Genomic DNA, 22756 nt, shown 5'->3' on the forward strand with positions numbered 1-22756 from the left:
CAGAGCAGGTAGACTGACTGAAATCTACTGCTGAGGGGAGTAGCAGAGAGACATCTGCTGCACCATATGGGTCACCTCCCTGCCTGGGAATTGAACTCATTCTGCCGTGGCTGCGGATCACCCCATGGTGCTGCACTTTAACCAGTTGCACCAGCAGGGAGGGCCCAGGCTTTAGATGCGTTTTATGTGACATGCCTACTAAGTATCTAACGGAGGTAGGAGTCAGGGCCCGGACTTTAAGGCAGTGGTGATGTCGCTTCACTCTTACTTTTTGTGGGGCATGTCCGATCATTTAGAAGTTATAAACAAGCCAACAATTCACAGTTAGATAAAATGTGTTCTATCCTTCTACCTTAACAAATACTTCTACAACAATAAAAGTATAAAAGATGCAGTATAATGCTGTGGTTGTTGTGACTCAATATTGGTAAAATCCCAAAGATGACTGAATTTATTACTGCGCATGTCTGGGTTTTCCAATGATGGGTCAGTGATATTTAAAATATAACTGCACACATAATTATTACATATTTATTACAGAAATCAATTTTTCTTGCCTCAGCAAAATCACAAATTACATTATCACAAAATGTTTTCACATAGTTTGCATCTGGTAAGAATGGCTAAAAATTATTAAAAATAATATGTAATTGTGTATAAAATTTAAATATTGAATAAAAGTGGAAAAATGTAAAATATCAGAGGATTGTTTCTCACATGTTTTCAAAAGTTATTTTTGTCTTAAGATATTCAAACTGGCCCTCCCTGGTTAAAGCACAGCACTAAGAAGCTTAAGCCACTTCCACATGAGTTTGATCCCCGCCTGCCCCGGAGGAGATCCACATGGCGGGACCGACCTCTCCTGACCCGCCCACTGCTCCTCTCAGCAGTGTACTTCATCAATCTGCCTGTTCTGCTCCCCACTCTGTCCCTGGTGAATCCTCTCACCCTCCGCATCTCTGGCCTGTACCCCAGTTCTGTATGAATAAATAAATGAATTTTTAAAAAAAAAAGATATTCAAACTATTTAATATTAAAACACACAGAAGATACAAAAATATTAACATTTTCAGTAAAAATTATTTAAATAAAACTGGGAGCAAGCATTTAACTTTTAAAAATGAATTGTCTTATTAAATATTTTATACAAATAAAATTATTATCCATGCTAGCATTTAATGTTTATTTATGGACAGTGTAAAGGATCAGCCTTTCTCTTCATTCATCTCTATGTATGTCTATACAACATTGCGAAATTTTCTTCAGTCACCATGGGGAATTGTGCTAATTTGTCAGTTATTTGTAACCATGAATTGGAAAACAGAGGGGAAAAAAAGGAACACTCAACTACTGCTTAGTTTTGTCAGAATATATTGCATTTGTGCTGAGAGAAAGGCTAACACAAGTTAATTTGTTTTGCAGTTCATATTCTCTAGGTACTTCATAGCAGTGCCTGTTTCATTTAAGTGGCAGAACCCCCAAATTTAAAAGCATTATTTATATTATTTAATTTTTTCATATTATGGTAAAATATGTATCATGTAAAATTTACCATTGTAACCTGTTTTAAGTGTCCAGTTCAGTAACATTAAGTACACTCACACTGTTGTACAGCCATCACCATCATCAAGCTCTAGAAAATTTTATCTTTCCAACTGGAACTCTGTATATATTATATACTAACTCCCCACTTCCCTCAAGCTCTTTGCAACTATCATTCTACTTTTTGTCTCTGATTTGACTACTCCCTGTACTTTCTATAGGGGGAATCATACAGTATTTGTCTCTTTGTGATTTACTTATTTTACTTTTCATAATGTCTTTAAGGTTTCATTGCTGATGTAGCATGTGTCAGAATATCCTTCCTGTTTAAGGCTAATGCTTCATTGTTTGTATATATAACATTTTGTTTATCTGTTCACCCGCAGATACACTTGGCTATTGTTTATCTGTTCATCTGCAGATGACTATTGACTATTATGAATAATAGAAGGCCCATGTGGTTTGTAATATTATTACTGTGTAATGTTACTGAATGAATACTCTGTGTATGCACACACATATATTTATATATGTTCAAGTCACTGCTTTTGATTCTTTGGTGCCTTTCAGTTTGAAGTCACAGAGCTAGAGATATGGAGTTCTCTGGAGCCTGAATAGTGGTAGTTAAGAAAGCAAACATTTACTGTTGTACTTTGTGGTTAGTATTGAATCTTAAATTATAGAGACGTTCATGTTCTTTAACATAGTTATATTGTGTGTGTGTGAGAGTGAGAGAAAGAGATTTGTGCCAAGGCGGACCCTCTGGCTTGGGCTGAGGGTGGCACTGATGTTTTAAGGATGTAACTTGTATATAAATGATAGCAAACTGAGTTAATATAGCAATGAGTGTAGGTAGAAAAGGGATTGAAGGACTGTGTTGAGAGCATTTAGAAACCAGAAAGTGAAGAGAGGACAAGAAAAGAAACCAAGAAGAAATACCAGGAAAATGAGAGTATTTGGAGGCCAAGTGAAATCAACATTGGAGAATGATCAACAGTGCCAACTACTACTAAGAGAATGGAAAAGCTAGGACAAAAGAACTCACCATTTGACATAGCAAAAGCGGCAACCATGATATTAAAGAGGGTTTAAGAGGGAGTAAGAAGAAAGTAAATGGGAACAGAAGGCTTGTCAACCTCTTAACAAGTATAACTCTTGCCACAATATAAAAGAGAACAAGGAAGTGGTTCTGATTTAGAGGATATTTTGAAGTCAAAGGAGATTTTTTTTAGTCTAATAATAAGGGATAAAACCATTAATGGTTCTAGGTCTCTAGCCTTGCCCTCTCTGAAGCTCCTCAATCAAGCCCTTCAATCATATATCCAAATGCCTTTCCATGACATTTGGACGTTTCACAGGAAAATCAAATGTAAACTTTGCTAAACAGAACTCTTGGTTCTCCCTCCCTTTCCTCAATCTGTTACTTCCTAAGTTTTTGTTTTTCTCAGTAAGCATCATTGCCAACCATTTAAACCAAAATGTTTAATGTGTAATGCTGCAGCCACTGCAGCATGAGTTCAATTCTGGCCAGGGAGGTGACCCACATGGTGAAACAGACCTCTCCTGTTTCACCCACTGCTCCCCTCAGCAGTATATTTCAGTCAGTCCACCTGTTCTGCTCCCTACTCTGTCTCTGGTGAATCCTCTCACCTGCCGCACTTTTGACCTATATCCCAGTTCTTGATTGTAAATATAAATAAAATCTTTTTAAAAAGTATCATATTTTTTGTTTAATCTGTCATATATTAAATCTCAACAACTATCACTATCATTATTAACTATCATTATTACTATTATTGTTGTTGATGTCATTTTTGGAGTCAGTAGGTCCTTGTGTTCATTCTGGGAAAGGTTTCTCCAGAGCTCCCCTTTCAGCAGCATGTGGTGAGATTCTCCATAACACAGAGATGTCAGATATATTAAAGTAAAAAGTTTATTAGGAAAGGGAAAGAAAAGAGAAGGAAGCAGGCAAAAAGAGCTACTCTGAAAGGGACAGGTTTGCTGAAAGAGGCCTGCATGCTTGCAGGCAGGTGGCCTTGAGGAGAGTGGCCTAGCTGAGGGAGGTCAGTGAAGAGAAGCCCCTGCGTGATGCAGGTCATGGGCAGGCAGGAGGCTGCTGCCCTGTGGAGGGAGAGAGCGGTGAAAAGAAGCACCTGCATAGGCACAGGTGGGCAGAATGACTGCTGCCTCTCTGTGGGGGCAGTGCTGGGTTTTATAATCTTTCCCTAGGAAGGGTCTCATCTTCATGAGCGGATATTTGTTCCTTAATCTTTCATTTCCTTAATATCTTCCTCATAAGGTTGGTGCTCTTGACACTCCCTGCAACAGTCTTGACACCTGATCAGCTGTTGTGCCTTCTGATCTGGGTGTTGAGGCCTAAGGGTCTTGGTTTCCGTAACTTGATTAATGGCTTATGCTAATCCCTTCTGCCCCTACCTCCGTGTGCGAAAAGGTTCCTGACCTTGTAGTGTCCCTTCCTGGCTTATCAGTTATTATTATGACTTTCTAGATCACAGGACATGTGCATCTTCAATTTCACTAAATGTTATTCTTCAGTTTATATTTTCACTAGTATTTAAGTTTCATTTTCCTAAATCTTACACATGGTACTAATTTGAAAGTTCTGCCAATCTGATGAGTATGAAATTATATCTCGCTGTTATTTTAATTAGTATTTGATAATTATACATTACATAGCTTGTTCCTGGGTTTATTAGTCATTCATGTTTCTTTTTCTTTTTTTTTTTGAACTCTATCTTTTACTCTCCTATGGGATTATTATTTTGCTTTTAATTTTGGTGACTTTCTTGTTTACTAACAAGGATGATTATAGATGAATATCATCTGGTCTTTACCATATTTTTAAACTTTTATTACAGAATTTTTTCAGAATTAACAAACTTTAATGGAGCCAAATCTAATATTTTTCCTTATGGCATGTGTCTTTTGGATCTTAAGAAATTTTTTAAAATTTATTTATTTATGCATACAAGAACTGGGGTGTAGGTCAAAGTTGGGCGGGGGAAGGAGGATGAGAGGATTCACCAGAAACAGAGTGTGGAACAGAGCAGGTAGACTTGTTACAAGGCAAAGAGAGAGGGGCACCGCTGAACCCAAAACTATTACGATGCACTGAAATACAATGCTGAGCAGAGTAGACAGGAGAGGTTTGTTGTGCTCTGTGGGTCACCTCCCTGGCGGGGGATTGAACTCATGGCTGGCTGGTGCAGTGGCTGGTTTAGCTGGATAGCACTGTCTAACCCCTGCACCACCCGGAGGCAATCAAGATATACCTATAGACGAAAGCTAGATAAGGGAGGTGACATTTAATCAGCAGTCTCAAGAAAAAGAGAAAGGCAGCCCTGAGAAGGGGAAAAATTTGATGGCATATAGAGAGTTTATATTTTGTGAAAAATATTTTTGAACTTCAGTCTATCTGGGATTTATATTTAGCTAGCGGTTGAGGTAGAAATCTAATTTATCCCTTTTGGAAAAAACTGTCTCAGCGCCATTTATGAAAAGTTGGTCCTTTCCTTGCTGTCTTGTAGACCTGGATGCGCTATAAACCAAGTTTCGGTGGAACTAATGTTCATTTCGTTCTCACTTTGCTCTTAACTTTCCCTCTACTTGGGGTGGTTTCCTCTAGGCCCTTCTCAGGGCTTCTTCTTCAGACTGCTGCTTAAATGTCCTCTCCCTTATCTAGACTCCGTCTATAGGTATATCTTGATTCGTGACCCCACAAGTCCAAAGTCTGGAACGCCTGAGGTGGACACGAACCTCCAGACAATTGTTGGGGTTGTTGCCCGGGAGGTTGCGCGGAAGCCGCAGACAGGCCTGGGCAACCTGCGTCCCTGTGACGGAATTCGGTGCGCGCCGGCGTCGCCAGGGAATGCGTCATCACGCGCGGGCGATCGGGGGCGGGGCCGGGCTAAGTCACGTGGCTTGGTTGCCTACGCGCTGCTGGGCCGTGGGAAGATGGCGGACGGAAAGGGAGACGCCGCCGCCACCCGGGCCGGGGCAGAGGCTCCGGCCGGAGCCGGAGACGGAACCGAGACTGAGTCCATGGCTCGGGGTCATCGCCCCACATCTCCGGCGCCGGGAGCTCCGGAACTGCGACCATGTCTGTGGCAGCTGGAGACAGAGCTGAGGGAGCAGGAGGTGTCGGAGGTCTCATCTTTGAACTACTGCCGAAGCTTCTGCCAGGTGAGGGGTTGACGGGTTGAGTGAGTGCTGCGGGACAGGGAGGCCAGGGGAAGAAACCCGGATCCGTTGCCGAAGCTGGGGCTGTGCAGAAAGGCGCCACCCCAGTGTCTCGCCGCGCCCCGGAGCTGGGAAGGCCCAGTTCGGAAGCCCAATCTCTGGCCCCCCTCCGCCACTGCCCGACTTTGGTCACCATCAGGGCGGGTTGAGCTGGGCGAGATTGCGAGCCTTGAGAGCGCCGGCTGCTCCTTGGAAGGGCCGTACCGTTTCGTTGCCTGTACCCTGCCCCGGTGGTTGGAGCGCCATTGCCCCCTGAGAGATTGATAGCTTGTTCCTGCCAGGAGATTCTTTTTTTTCTTGTTCTTTTTCTTTCTTTCTTTTTTTATTTTTTGAGTAGTGTGCAGCTCTCTGAACTGGAAAACCTGGGTTTTTCAGAATAGTCCAAAGACATGTGTTGGGGTCAGAGACTTTGTTTTTGAAGTGAACATCTTCTAGGCCCCTAAAAGGTATGACAGTTGGCTTTGAAAGACGTCTAGAGCTTTCTGATAAGAGATTGCAGAGTCGATTCGTTCGGTGTTTATCCTCCTCCCCTCTTTTTTTCCCTTGATGTCTAAGCCATTCTTTGCCTCGTCTATATTTCTTTGAGAATTGTGCTACCAAGAATGAGGCTGGTGAGCCTTGTAGTGACTACTAGGGTCTTTGAGTACGAGATGATAGGGAGAGATGTGGAGTGTGGTCTCTTGGCAGTTCTATGACCATTTCTGTGCCATAATGATTCCTAACCTACGATTATATATTTATTGGTATGTTTTGTTTTCGTGTCCATAAGCATTCCTAGGCTTTTCTCGGTGTTTTCGAATTCTTTATAAATGTAATGATTTGCCATGATTATTACTACTTCAGTCCTCAGCTACTGTACTTCAGAGAATGCAAAAATAATCTCAGTATGTAGGTATTTGGGCTCTTAATGGGTGTGCTGAATAAATTGTGGTGCTCCAGAGTTACAGTTTTGGGGGACAGTTTGCTTTGTGGGTCCTAAGGAAATAAGAAATTAACTTGCGTGATTGATTTTCTCCCCCTCTGCTGAACCAGAAGCATTTCATCTCTTTGAATGGGATTTTGCCTTTACTAATCCTTTTTCATACATTGTATCACTCCAGTTTTTATGTGTACAACCTGTAGTGTTTTCCTGCACAATAGTGTGTAAGGTGTAATTTTTCTTTGTTTTTTTACTAGTAATGATCATTTTTCCTTAACTACACATGTAATACAAATTTACTGATTCGGTGGAATGTTGCCAAGCACTTCAAGTGCTGAGTAAAAGACAGCATTTACCTTGATGAGTTTACAGTTGGAAGGAGTGATAGAAATTACTGTATTTGCAATGCAGTTTTGGTAACAATGGAAAAGGTGTATAGACAGTGATGAGTGAACCCTCAAGAGACACCCTAATGGGACTCACAGTAACTAGTAAAAGTAAATTAAAAGCAGTACTATAGACTATAATACTGAATGGAAAGAAGAGAGGCTACTTTAATAGGTGGTGGAGGAAGGTCCTATGGCTGAAAGGATGAAAGTAACACGGTAATGTGAAGGATTCGGTAGGGGTTGCAGAGGTGAGCATTCCACTGTGGAAGTAGATGAGATGAGAAGGGACACTGCTTTGGTAGGAAGGGGAGCTAATTGGACCTGGAGTAATGTAGAGAGTGGTCAGAAAAGCTGCTGTAGTTTTGGAAAGTATTTCTAAATTTATCTCCCAAGAAAGAGAGTAAGAATAAATGTAACCAGTCATATTGAAGCTTGTCAGGGGATACCATGTTTATATTCTGCTTATGTTTAATGCTTGCAGTTCTAGTTTTATTTTAACTGAATGTTTGAATGTTTTGAGTCTTAGTGATACCTCAGGATATGAAGGCATGAAGGAATTTAAAAGGAAGTACTTTCTTTTGTGATTTGTTGTTTCTGTGAAGATTTTTTATTTTGCCTGAAGTTTTTCCCAAAAGATTTTTTTAGATTTATTCATTTATGCATACAGAACTGGGGCACAGGCCAGAGGTGCAGGGAGGAGAGAGGATTCACCAAAGACAGAGTGGGGAGCAGAACAGACAGATTGATGAAGTACTCTGCTGAGGGGAGCAATGGGCGAGAAGGAAGTCTGCTGTGTCCTGTGGGTCACCTCCCTGACCAGGGATTGAACTTTTTAAAGTGGCTGTGGCTATTTCGTCTTGCTGTGCATCAGACTGTTGCGCCACCAGGGAGGGCCCCAAAAACATTTTTTTGGATGAATAAATGAAATAAAAAGGTATTCCTCTGACTGATATGGTAGCTTGGGAGTTACTTGGTTCCTAATTGTGACTATCACTTACTAGCTTGGATAAATATGACTGAAATTTTATTCTGACCTTTATTTCTTTGTCATCCTTTATACAGACAGAATAGAAGGTTTATGCAACTCTTCACAATACTTGTCCCAATATTTTTGTCACTTTTTTCCAGCATCCTTGATAAAATCAATACTATGTGTCCTTGCTCATCAGGTTTTTTGTTTTTTAATTAAGAAGCAGGAAAAAAATTCATCTGTTTGATTGAAAGCTCTTGGTTTCACAGTTGAAAGGCAGAATAAGATTTATTCATACACTTAAGAAACACTGATTGCTTATGTTTCTTGCATTGTCCTAAGTGCTAGAGATAGGAATCTGCCCTCCAGGAGCACATAATGTGTAAAGATCAGTAGTAGAATTACATTAGAAAGCCCTGACCTGTGTTCTCTGGGATGCTTAACTGCCACAAAGGTATTTTCATCAGGTATTTAGTTTAGAAATTTTGTTCCAGAGATTTAGATTGTGCCAAGTAGATTCTTACTGCAATGGATTGGGATCATCCATATTCTCTCTGTCTCCTGTAGCACTTAAAAGAAATGGTTCTTTGGAATTGGATCAAAAGAAAAAAATACCTAAAAGGATAGCTAGAGAAGTTTGTCTTATTCTGGGCATGCTTTCAATTTTCAGAAGTTTGTGAAGATAATAAAAATGAAACTTCAGAAGTGGTAGTTACTAAGAAAATGATCAAGTTATGTTCAGTGAAAATTTTATTCATTGACTATGGGATGTGGTTTTTTGCTTTGTTTTCTTTCCTTTCCCTTGAGTTCTTTTTTCTGAAAACATTGTCTGCCAGGCAGTGTGGCTAAGATTCACTCCAGAAAACAGTTTTGTTTTGCTGAAAAATGGATGAGAGCCTCTCAAATGTCTGCAATGTTTTGGGAACCAGAATTCCTAAAGTTTTACAACTACTAGTTCTAGTAGTAACAAAGTTTTGGAACACTTTTTATGTAGACTTCATTAGCAGACTTGAAATAATCAGGTGAATGGTTATACTTTGAAAATACCAGGCAAAGTAGTTTTATGAGTAAACCTTGTTTTACTCATAATGAGGTATTTTTAGGTTCTAGACTAATGGAAGATTTTTAATGGTTAAAATGACTATTTCAGTTTTTCCTAGAGTAGTTCAAAGTGTTTAAGTCAGATTGGAATACTACCTACACATTGTAAACTAGCTTTGTGACTTGGGCATGTTATTTTCCTTAAACATAGTTTTCTCATTTGCAGATAGAATAATAATGATACTTGCTGTTCTTTATAGAAATACTTTGTTGTGTGCATAAGTAAGACAGTCTCTGTTAACAACAGTCCACAAAGTAATCCAGATTTCTTAGCCTCGGATAATAAGTGTTCACAACCTTGTCCCAGTTTTTCAATTCTTAACCTAGCCAAACCCATTACCCCAATTCTACTATTACTTATTCACAGGGGTACTTTACCTGGAGCTCATGTGTGTTCAAAGTGTGATTTCAGTCACTTCTAATTAAAAATTTGCCTTTGAATTTCCAAGTGCATTACTTGGAAATCTTAATTTTCCCTTGATTCTTTGAGATCCAAGGCATATATTAAGCTTTCAGTAAATATTTATCAACCGACTGATCTCCAAAAGGATAGAATTACTTTAACAAATTCTTGTCATTAAGTAATCTCACCTCTTTCCTTTATGATGTTCTATTCTTTTCTCTTTTTTCCTGTATCGCAAATTTTCTTTCTTTAGGACAGAGCAGTGATACTTCCTGTGAAACTTTCTCTGATTTCCTTAGATAGATTTCCTCTTAGTTGTTTGTGTTATTTTCACACTTTGTACATAACTATGGTTTTAACTCTTGTTTTTCATGCAGTCACCATTTTAGTTCAGGTATTGCAATGTGCTAGTGCTGTGACCTCTTTGCTAATCTCTTTGCTTTGATTGGCATTATCTATAATTTGGTGTTATTTCTAAATTGTAAATGTAATCTTGTTATTTATTTTAGTCTCTCAGATTCTTTGAGTTTCTTGCCCCCCAAACAAGATAAAAACACAGATTCAATAGCCTGGCATACAGAACCTTCACAGGATCCTAATCCTCCAGACTCCCATCTTTCCAGACATTTTTTAAGTCCACCTTTACTACAATGTGCTTTTCCTCCCCATTTGCCTTTTTATCCTAGCTCAAATATTAAGTTTTTGAGAAGCATTTCTGATTTCAGAAGACAGGCAGAGTAAGGTAATTTTTTTTTTTAAACATAACTATATATTCCAGGAGCACTTTATACCCAAGTGTGGTGCCTAAACATTTGTTTCTATGTTTGTCTCTTGTATTAACTAACTAGTGACCCAATATGAGCAGGGACCTTGTTTAGTCTTTTTTTTTTTTTTTTTTTTTGGTATGCTTTGTATCTTAGCAATTAATACAATGCCTTGCACACAAAACTAATTTGTTCAATCAGTTATATTGTAGGAACTTCATGATACACTCAAGAGATGAATTCTATAAAGGGGACATTTATGTAAGGTCTAGTAGGTGTTAAAAAGCAATTTTTACCATAAGAAATTACTGTAAAGGAAAAGGATAGATAGTAGGTTTTGGTAATTTCTTAGAGATATTGTATCAATTTAGCTTGTATTCATAATAATGTGCACGCTTACATGTATTGAATGAGGATTAGTATGAATGGAGGCATTATTGTATTAAGGAAGCGGTAACAGTCTTAACAGAACAACAGTTTGGAGATACTGAGATGGGGAAGATCAGCTCCCTAACTCTTTGAGGTTGGTAGTGATAAAGATTCTAGAACTTAATCTTTGATTTAAAATGCACTTGTTTAATAGAAACTAGATGACAGGTAGTTATAATAACAGAAACTAGCTATTTAGTGCGTATGACCAAAGTATAACATTAAATGTTGCCTATAAAACTACAGAAACTTAAAGGCTGTCATTTACTGTATACTGTGGGCTTTCCTGATTTTTGTGTCTACCTGTGGATCATGCTCTTCTCAACAGTTTTTTTATTTTTTTAAGATTTATTTATTCAGAACAAGGGTACAAGCCAGAGATGGAGGGGGCGGTGAGAGGCTTCACCAGACACAGAGTGGGGAGCAGAACAGGCAGATCTACTGAAATACACTTCTGAGGGGAGTAGTGGGTGGGCCAGGAGAGGGCCATGTGGATCACCTCCGGAGCCTGGGATTGAACTAGCACTGAAGCAGATGTGACTAGCTTGCAGTGCTGAGTCCTAACCATTGTGCCACCAGGGAGGGCCTCTTCTCAACATTCTTATTTTCAAAATTTCAAAATTAAATATGCTTTGTTTTCATTAGGTTCACTCAAAGAGACCTTCCCTTTGTAAAACAGCACTTGCCTGCCTTCCAACTCTAACTGTTCTTTGTTTTTCTTCAAGTTATTGACTACTCTCTGATAGATCTGTTTGTCTCTCCCCACCTGATATGTAAGTGTCCTGAGGTTGTTGATTGTTTATCTAGTGGCCTGGGGTAATCCCTGGCACTTAATGTATACTCAGTGATATTTTTCAGTCCTCCTCCCTTCCTTAAATTCCATAGTATTGTTTCTTGAGGGTAACAAGCAAGTTTTATTTCTCTTTATCAAGCAAGGGACAATTTTGGGTCAACTAATTTTTGCTTCTTCCCAGTAAGGATCAGATCTTACTGTTTTTGTCTTGATTACCTAACAGCAGAACTTCACTTTTGTTTTCTAAGGACTCCCCAAGCTTGCTTATATTTTACAAAGATTTAAAGTAGTAACTTTCCATAAAAATTTGTTCAGCCAGATTTGTTTATGACACTGGACTGGAAAACCTGAGGATAAATAAGAAATTGAGTAAGATGGTTTTAAAAATAGGTTCCAAGGAGCCTGTGTGGTTCAAGTCTCAGCACTATCAAGCTGTCACTAGTCATTGTGGCATGAGTTTGATCCCCTGCCAGGTAGCTGACCCATATGGCTCTGCAGACCTCTCCTGACTCACTGACTGCTCTCCTCAGCAGTGTATCTCAGTATATCTGCCTGTTTTGCTCCCCACTCTGTCTCTGGTGAATCCTCTCATCCCCCCACACCTCTGGCCTTTACCCCAGTTCTTGTACATATAAATAAATGTAAATCTTAATAAAATAGATACCTAAAATTATCACTCTTAAGGTAAAATCAACATACAAGTCATTATGTGAAAAATTTAGAGGGATTTGGGACTAGCATATTTTTTCTACTTGAGTGCCTTTATTGTCCTTTTTTCCTCCTGGAGTTGGGGATCCTCGTAGTTAAATATGCTGACATCTGATTCATAGTAATTTTGTTCCCAGGGGAATAACTTGCATATGTTACATCATGTCAGCCAGCACAATAATGTCTTATTGGTGTGTACATACATTAAAATTAACAGGCATGATAGAATGAACTAGTTTGGGAAGTATATTTTTTGATACATAGTTGTATGAAATAGGTGTATTTTTATTTGATTTCATTTCCTTTTTTCACGTATGTGCATATTTAAATATAAATGGTATCTTAAAATAACACACCTAAATGTTTTCTGTGACTCCAAACTAATACATGTTTATTTAAAAAAATTAAGAGAAGATACATAAAGCAGAAAATGAAAGCATCGTGAAATCTTACTATTTATAGCTTGGTTGCAGTTATCTGATTTTGGGAGAAATATGTATACAAAATGTATATGTAAATATAAAATATTTTAATTGTCCCAAGCACTTCATGATATACATTCTTCTTCCTCCATGTTTTTTGTTGTTTTTTAAATTAACATAACACTGTAAAAGTTCCAAATACAGATTCTCACCCAGCAACTGTATATATCACATCACACCCATCAGATATCCATTCACCATTAACCACCCTCCACTTGACTCTGGCCTACCTGTTCTCTTCCTTTCCCTCCACCTCTAGTAACTACCGTTCTGTTGTCAGAATCTATAGGGTTGTTGTTTTTTGAGTAAAATCATGACCTTTGTCTTTCTCTGATTTTTTCCACTTAGCATAATCTTGTCACAGATGGCAAGATTTCACCTTTTATACCCAACTAGTATTCCATTAGTCTTATAATCAATTTTCTTGATCCATTTATGAATGCATGTTTATTTTATAGGATTGGAACAATGTAAAAGGAGAAAGAGTAAAAGATGAGAACTGTCACACACACTTTATATGTCATTAGTACATTTTCCTAGCTGGCTAACAGCTTGGTAATTTACTTATCTATATGGTATGTACATATATATGTACTATTTTTAGAAAAATAGTGTCAGGCCTTTCTGGTGGTGCATGGGGTTGAAGTGCAGCATTATGAAGCTATCAGCAACCACTGCAACACAAGTTTGATCCCCAGCTAGGGAGGTGACCCACATGGTGCAGCAGACCTCTCCTGTCTTGCCCACTCAGCAGTGTATTTCAATTGATCTGCCTGTTCTGCTCCCCGCTCTGTTTCTAGTGAATCTTCTCTCTTTACCCCTCCCCCTCCCCTCACAACTCTGTCGTGTACCCCAGTTCTTGTATGCATAAATATTTTTTTAAAAAAGAGAAAGTGTCAAATATATCCTATAACTTCCTTATTTCATTTACTATTTCGTAAATATGTTTCCTTGTGGAATACACCCATATTTATTGCATTTTAAAAAACTCTGTAGCATTCCATTGAAAATTGCATTTATTTTAAATTCTACATCTAACACAACTTTTTAAGATTTTGAACTCTAAAAGTGGGGTACAAAGCAGACTGTAGATGCTGCTACATAAAAGTTTAAGGGAAAAATTAATTCCCCTTTTCCCTCAATCCCTATTGTCACTCCCAGAGGAGTTAAGTCTTGTATATTCTTAAAAAGTAGGCCCTCCCTGGTGGCGCAGCGGGCTAAAGCACTGCACTAAGAAGCCAAAGCCACTTCCTCATGAGTTCGATTCCCGCCTGCCCCGGAGGTGACCATATGGCGTGGCAGACCTCTCCTGACCCGCCCGCTGCTCCCCTCAGCAGTGTACTTCGTTGATCTGCCTGTTCTGCTCCCCACTCTGTCTCTGGTGAAGCCTCTCACCACCCCTGAGCCTATGGCCTGTACCCCAGTTCTGTATGCACAAATAAATAAATCTTTAAAAAAAAAAAAGTAAGATACACTCTAGTATGAATTGCTTTTTAATTTAATACTTTAAGGATAATTTTCTTTATCAGCAGTTAAACCATTTATGTTCTTTTTTTGTAATGTTGTCATAACAAGTAATGTTGCATTGGTTCTTTATAGCTGTAGCATAAATTCTTCTAGTGGAAATTGTTGGATTGAAAAGAAAGTTTATTTTAAATTTTGATGAATACTGGCTTAAAAGGAAAAGTTGAATGCTTTCAGGAATATGCTGTTCTGGTGTTATTAAACTTTTAGTTTCCCAATCTGATAGCACAAATTATTAATCACTCTTAACATTAATTTACATTTTATTAGCATTTGAGTATTTTTTTATATGTATGAGAAAGTTAAAATTTTCAATGAGGTTTGTTTTTACTTTTAAAGTCATTAAAATTTTGTTTCTAATCATTGAGCATGATCTATATAACCTTGAGATTCTGTGCTGCATTGAGGTTCTCAGGAAGTAGAACATATCATAGGGAGTTGTTTGTAGCCTGACCTGAAGCTTTTGGGATGTATGATATAATTTAATCATTGATTATGGCTGAGAGAGATTTGTGCACTCATTTCCAACAGTTATTGATCTTTTATATATGCTGCTAGACTCTGGGAAGACTAAATCATAAGTAAATCACTGGAAAGACCCTAGTGCTTTCCATTAGCTATTTTTTTCCTAAAATGTTTGCTTTATGTAATTTCAAATAAAGTGACACTAAATGGATGTATAACCTGGGGCAAATCAGTGCATTTGGGATTTTGAATTGCTGCCTAAGTGAGGTCATCTTGAGGGTTTGATTCTCCTCCATAATTGTATGGTTCTGTTGAAAAATCTATTATTATTTTCTAAGTTATGGCCTGACATTTGTCTTTTGCATCCTTACTGAAATGAGTACTTTAATAAGTGAAGGAATACTTAATATCTTACATAGTTCTGATATAAGGAAACAGGAAAATGTAAGGGGAGTGAGATTTTTGAAAACTCTCTAGGGTAAATGCCCATCCCAGTGGAAACCGTTGTACTGATTTGAACTGATTGTGTTTACACTAGTTGTTGTGCTCACTACTTCTACTTGACTTTTCTCTTCATAGTGAAATACTGACTTGAGTATTTAAAGGACTGTAAATGAAAATGTCAACGCTAGAGACCATAAATTCCATAAAATTCTTCATAGTAATTGCGGATAAAACATCATATTTGGTTAATCTCATGTTTTATTGTCTTATGAAATAAGGAAGCATATACAATAAAAGTAGATTTGAAAGATTGCTTTAAATCCTCAGACCAACACCATTGTGACTGTAAATCTTGTCTTGCATCTTTCAGTTTGCTTGTAAAACTGAGGATAATGGGAAAGAGGTGTGAGGCTCAAATGAAACAGTGTAACACTGCTCTTAACATAGCTTTTGGAAGTAGATAGGTACCCACTATGTCCATTTCTTTTATTTTCTTCCTAGCCTGAGTATTGTTTTAAAGAAGTATTTTATGCAGAGCAGATTTCCTTCATGTCTTTTCACTGTGTAGCCCATTGAAAGAAAAAAGATATTTATATAGCTTTTGCTGACATTTTAGATTCAGAGAACCTGTGATGAACTTTGTAGTTTGGAATTTCTGTTACATCAAAGCAATATGATAATGGCCTTTGTGGTTTACAGTGGATATAATGGATTTGACCTCTTGCAACCGACAGAACATTTTTTTTAAAGATTTATTTATTTATGCACACAAGAATTAGGGTACAGGCCAGAGGTATGGGGGGTGAGAGACAGTGTGAGCAGAACAGGCAGAACCACAGAAATACTGCTGAGGGGAGCTGTGGGTCAGGAGAGCTCTGCTGCTCCTGGTGGGGAAGTGAACTCGTTGAACTCAGAGCTGCAGTGCCTGCACATAGTTTCATAGCCCTATGCTTTAACCCATGCGCCACCAGGGAAGGCCATTGACAGAACATTCTTTATAAAATATTTCTGATTCATTTGGCTATTTACTTTAATTTGCTTTATTGTTAGGTTTTTTTAGTTATTTCATTTTATTAAAGTGTACATATTAAAATGCGATTTGAATTTGTAACACATTTGGGGAAAAGATGGCTATGTTTTCTAAGATCACAGACTCATGCTTGGGGGAAGAACTTTTATAGAGTTCTAAACTTTGACTTGCCTATTTACCACAAAACAAAATTCACTACTGTTGTGTAATTGTCATCTGATGTGAGAACCCTTCTAAAAAACATGGTCTACAGAAATAAGTGTTGGTTAGGATATGGAGAAATCTTACACATTTGGGAATGTAGGCTAGTCCAGCCCTTGTAGAAACTTCTATACTGTATGGGGGTTTCCTCAAAATATCAAAAAATAGGTCTGCCATGTAATACATCAGTTCTACTCCTTGATATCTACCCAAAAATGAAAAAAAAACATTTAATTTGAAGGTGTTATATATATATATATATACATATATATATTCCTGTAGTCATTGCATCAAAGAGGGGAGAGGGCCCAGTGGACTCTGGTGGAGGACTTTAATAGAGTTCTGTGGGTGCCTTGGTAGGAGGTGTGATGCCATAACAAACATCTGAAAAGTTGTGAACCTATACCTCTGAATCACATGCACTGTTCTAAATCAATATTACTCCAAATAAAAAAAAATAACATGGTCTAAGCATTTCCTGTTTAAAATTTCCATCAGTGTAGTTTGATCATTATGCTGCTCTCCTCCTTTACAAGGTTTGATGTAGTGTAGTGAAAGTTTGGAATTAAATCTACTTAGTTGAATTTGTTTTAGTAAATAGTCATTTTTCACCCTAGTCAAAGGTATATTTTTGAAAAATTATCTTAATCAGACTGTAAAAATAAATTATCAAATCCTTTATCATATTATATAAAAAGCAAGTAATTACTGATACCTGGTGTATGCTACCATTGTGCTGGGTTCTTACGTGTAGTAATGAAAAAAGATAAGGTAGTTTTCTTCTGTGAGTATGATCTAGTGGGACATTGAGCAACTTTTCATATTATATTTTCTTTGGATATAGTAGAGCAGTAATTATTGTTAATTTATTCACCTCCGTCTTGTTTTAGGTGAGGACACAAGTAAAACAATCCCCAGTGCTTCTTAATATATGCATTATGTAATGATTTCGAATTTTAAGAAAAGTGGTTTTAAGACACTTCTCCAGTTGACAAAATTATAAAAAAAAATTGTTACTTGCCTTGTTTCTATAAGGCGCTTCATTAGTGTTGAAGCAAGAGAGAAGACCCTACTCAATTAACGGTTGGCAGGAATGCCAGAAATCCCTCTTAGACTGAATAAGGGCCTTTGTAAGATATTTTAGATTGGAAATGCAAAACAGTAAGTCCCTTTGGGCAGCTCAGAGCCAGGAGATTATTACAAAGAATTAGAAAATTTTTGTCTATGTATACAAAGCATACAGTTGTTTTTCTTTTTTTAGGAATGGGGAGTGGGAGTAGAACTAAAAAGAAACACAGGTGTGATCTTTCACTTGTTTATAGCATACAGAATTTTAAGTGGTGGGGTATGTGTAAATTTTACTTTTGTGTATCTTTCACTATTTTTCAAATAAAATTTGGACAGAAAAGAGTACTACATATATTGATATAAAAAGATCCCAAAATCTGTTATTTTAAGACAGGTTAGAAAATCACGTCCTGTTTTATAAAGCAGTGCATAAAAAACATTTTTCTATAATATCTATAAATATAACTTGATATTTATAGTACTAAAGCATCATTTGTTACATTTCAGTAAAAAATTAATGAGATACGTTAGTTTTTTTTGTATTTTTTGGTGTGATTTATATTTGCACATAACCCCTTTATTTTTAAAGATTTTATTTATTTATGCATACAAGAACTGGGGTGTAGGCCAGAAGTTTAGGGGCTGAGAGGATTCACCGGAGACAGAGTAGAGAGCAGAACAGGCAGAGCTACTGAAATACACTGCTGAAGGAGCAGCAGGCAAGACAGGAGAGGTCTGCTGTGCCATATGGCTTGGCTCCCTGACTAGGGATCTATTTCATTCCTAGTGCCTGGTGATAGACTGAGAGTGTTGCTAACTTAACCCCTATTTCAGTATTTGTCTTTGCTTTCCTCTTGGCCCTTTTTTTCATTTTACTCTCCAGGGGTTTCCTGAATGAGGTCTCTCTTCGCTCTGTTAATTTCTCTAAATATAGGAATCTAAGTTTAAAATCAATTTTGCTAAGAACTTTGAAGAGTATGTTATTTAAACAATTTTTTAAACTAACATACAAAGTGTGAAGAATGTATAAAAATGAGTACAGCCTAAAAAATAAAATGAAAGAAGCTACCTATATATTCTTCAACAGATATATCTCCCACCACTATCCTGATTTTGGTATTTAATCATTCCCTGTATATCTTCCAACAAAGGGTTCATGTCTCAAACAGTTTCATTAAAAGTTTTTTTTAATATAATAATTTTACATCATTTTGTCATTAAAAGAGTTTTTTAAAAGGCAAACAATCCAATAAAAAATAAGGAAAAAAATTCACAGAAGAGAAAAACTGGATAGCAATAAATATAATGCTAAAACCAGCTCCTCACAGGTAAACACAAAGTTTTAAAGTGCAGTGGGATAACACTTATTGTTCCTACTGTTGGTAAGAATGTGAGCCAATGAGAACTATACTTTTAAATCATATTCTTCAATAATTTTGTACATTTTGTGACCCATTTGTCTTTACAAATAAAAGCTTTATTGAAATAAAATCTACATGCTTATATTAAAAGTGCATAATGATAAACCTTACAAATTTATATGCCTATGAAATCATTATCATAATCAAGATGATAACTACATCTATCCCCCTGTAAGTTTCTTTATATATCCTTTTTTAAAAAAAAATTAAAAGTTTTATTTTCAAAAATAATTAGAAGCTTTATTTGCAAGTTTCACAATACAAAAAATGAACCTTGAGTTTCTTCCCTTTTGTCTTACATAGGCCCTTCTAAATCTATCCTGGAAGGAGGAGTAAGTCTTCTTAGAAAATAGCCAGAGTCATAGCACCATGATTCCCTGGTAGAACAAGTAATATAAAACTAATAGAGGCTCTCCTTAACTGTCTGATTGAGTCATTCCCTGCTGAGTGGGCACCATCATGATGGGCAGGAGGTCTCATTGGTGGGGCGAGTCATTACTAGTATGTGGCTTCCAAAGGTAGCCTCATTTCAAAAGCAGCTCCTTAACTGGTATGTGGCTTCCATAGGTAGCCTCATTTCAAGAGCAGGTCCATCTCAGGAGGAGGGAAGCCCATCATTGTCATCATGGGATGCCATTGTGGTACTGGCATCAAACCTGGGAGACTAGGAGGAGATGGGATCATTGCCATCTCAAGGAGGAGTAGGAGTTGGCTTGTTGAAATACAGCAGTTTTGTAATCAAATGAACCTGTTCTTCCATCTGTTTCTGAGTCTTTTACTTTCTCTTTGTATTTCTTACCACTACAGTGTGTCTTTTCCACAGATAAAGAGTCATGGTGAGGTTTATATCACACTAGTCATGATAAAACTTGTTGCAAAAATAGATAGATACATACACACATACAAACTTAAGCATGTTGCTCTAAGGCCATTGGTTACGCTGTTGCCTGTTTTCCTCTTACCTCCTCAGCATCTGTTTCCATCCTTACTCAAATATTGATCTGTTTCTTTCTTTTTAGATTAGATTGCATATTTGGGTTTTTATGTAAGTAAAATTGCATAATTTTTTATTTCACTTAGTATAATATTTTAATATTCATGTTATTATTTATATTGGTCAATGTCTTTTATTGCCTATTCATTGTATAGCTATATCATGATGTGTTTATTTTTTCACTTGTCTATAGATACTGATATTTAGCTTGTTTCTAAACATAATTTTTTTCAGATATTATGTTGCTTTGAATATTTGTATATAAAAAGTTACTGTGTGGCTAAATGCTCTCTCTTTTTCTTGGGTAAACACCTAGATGGATTGACTGGGTCACACCAAGTATTTTCAGAGTAGCTGCATCACTTTACATCCCGAAAAAAAACAATGTATGAGAATTTTCCATTTCCTGGTGAATTCTTGGTGTAGCTGGTCACTTTGATTTTAAACATTCTAAAATTAGTTGTAGCTCATTGTGGTTCTAGTCTGCATTTCCCTAATGACTTACTGTGTTGAGTATCTTTTCATGTATTTGCCATTTTTTTCTTTTATAAAGTTTTAAAATTTTCAAATCTTTTCCCTATTTCTAAACAGTTGGATTGTTTTCTTAGTAAGTTTTAAAAGGTGTATTTGTGTATGTCTCTAGACAGCAGAGACAACTCTAGACAAACAAATCATGATACAGACATACAATGAATATTTAACAATAAAAGAAATTGACTAATATAAACAATAACATGAATATCAAAATAATTATACTAAGTGAAATAAACTGTAATTTTATTTATAAATATACTTAAGTAAATGTATTGTTTAAATGTATAAGTAAATATACTTAAACTCTTTAAACCCTTTATTATATTAATCCCTTTCTAAAATGGTAAGGTATATGTAGCAAAGGGTGGACAGACTGGATGATGATTCGTATCACTTCTGAGTTATACTTATTCTGCCTCTGGTTCACTTGGGAATCTCTGACGGGAACACCCTTGACCATGACACAGATTCCATTGTGGTTATGTGGGTGTGCAGAAAGGCCGAGCATGCTCACTCCTAGCTTATAGAGAGCAAATCATGTGAGATGCCATCAAGAACTTCTAGGAAAAAAATGCAGGAGACATTAACAGGGAAAAAGAGATCCTACATAAATCTGTAGACACAAGACTGTCAATCCATGGTTAGTTAAATCAGTAGTTCTATAGCCTTGGAAATTATCACATCAGAGGAAGTAGAATCAAATCAAATATATTATTTGTAAATCTGTTCTTTTAGTCTGTGTCTTTATCGTTTTTATTCTCTTAACAGTGTCTACTGAAAAATGTAAGTTCTTAATTTTGATGAAGTTCAATTTACCAATTTTTTTCTGTTAATGGTTGTTTTTATGTTACTTTTTCTTAAAACCAGTTCATTCCAAGACCACAAAAATTTTCTGTTTTCTTTCTAGAAACTTTTTTTTTTAGCTTTAGATCTATGACCCATTTGGAGTTTACTTTTGTATATTACATGTGGGTATGATGGATAGAAGTCATATATATGTGTGTGTATGTATATGTAGACATACATATGAATATCTAAATTATTCCAATATCATTTGTTGAAAACACTGCTTTTTCCTTGAATTGAGAAATTGCCTTTGAAACTCCTTACTGAAATTTAATAAGCCTTGTATATGTGGGTCAGTCTCTGAACTCTGTTCTATTCCATTTGTCTGCCCTGATACCATTACCACACTCTTATGTTGCTTTTTCATAATATTATGAAAGCTATATTGTACACAGAGATAGGAATTAGGAATGGTGATTACCAGGGACTGGAGAGAGGGAAGAATGGGGGATTGTTTAATGGGTTCAGTGTCAGTTTTGCAAGATGTAGAGTTCTGTGGATGGAGATTGGTGATAGTAGCATAATGTTAATATAGATAAACTCTTAGAAGGTTAAGATGGGGCCTCCCTGATGGTATAGGGGTTAAAAGTTTCAGCACTATCAAACTATCAACATCCACTGCAGCATGAGTTCAATCCATGGCCAGGACTCTGACCCACATAGTGCAGCAGAGCTCTTCTGTCTCACTCACTGCTCCCTTCAGCAGTGTATTTCAGTCAATCTGCCTGTTCTGTTCTTCACTCTGGTCTGGTAAAACCTCTCTCACACCCTCCTCTCCCCGCACCGCACCTCTGGCCTACATCCTAGTTCTTGCATAAATAAAAGTAAATCTTTGAGGAAAAAAAAAGGTAAGATAGTAAATTTTGTTATTGTTTTTTTTACCACAGTTATTTTTAAAAAGCTACACTATATAAAAGTGCCAAAAAATCAAGAATTATAGTTTAAATTGGCAAGTGGTAGGGGTAGGAGTTTGAATGCACAAATAAAAACCTCTGTTACTTCATTCCTTTACACAGCTGCCTCAGAAGTACAATTTTTTTTCCCTGTGTAATAAAGCTTGGATTTTAAAATCTGCAGATTGAAGAAGGCCAATCTTTTTAATATTAGTGACTCACTAAAGCAGAGATTGGGGAATATTTGAATTTATCCTTTTCTCACTTGCCAGTATTTCCATTGCACATTCATCCACCTGTTTTTATTTTTTTCCCCCTTCTTTTAAAAAAGAGTTATTTATTTATTTATGCATATAAGAACTGGGGTACTGAGGTGCAAGGGGTGAGAGGATTCACCAGAGACAAGGTGAGGAGCAGAACAGGCAGACCAACTGAAATACATTGCTGAGGAGAGCAGCTGGTGGGTCAGGAGAGGTCTGCCATGCCATGCAGGTCAGCTTCCTGGCTGGGGATCGAACTCATGTTGCAATGGCCACTGACTGCTTCATAGTGCTGCGATTTAACCTGTGCCACCAG

The 22756-nt window shown here is 37.1% G+C and overlaps 1 protein-coding gene across 1 annotated transcript in view; it reads left to right on the forward strand.

Annotated features, from left to right (window-relative positions):
• The first annotated feature begins 5492 nt into the window (after window positions 1–5492).
• The window catches only part of RLF (rearranged L-myc fusion), a 60485-nt gene continuing 43221 nt past the window's right edge, over window positions 5493–22756 (forward strand). The window contains exon 1 of the mRNA XM_004678845.1: window positions 5493–5745. Within this exon, the coding sequence (XP_004678902.1) occupies window positions 5518–5745 (228 nt within the window). The 5' untranslated portion in view covers window positions 5493–5517. The remainder of the gene's footprint in view (window positions 5746–22756) is intronic.

This window comes from Condylura cristata, unplaced genomic scaffold, assembly GCF_000260355.1.
Source record: "Condylura cristata isolate star-nosed mole 26May11 unplaced genomic scaffold, ConCri1.0 scaffold00008, whole genome shotgun sequence".
Lineage (NCBI taxonomy): Eukaryota > Metazoa > Chordata > Mammalia > Eulipotyphla > Talpidae > Condylura > Condylura cristata.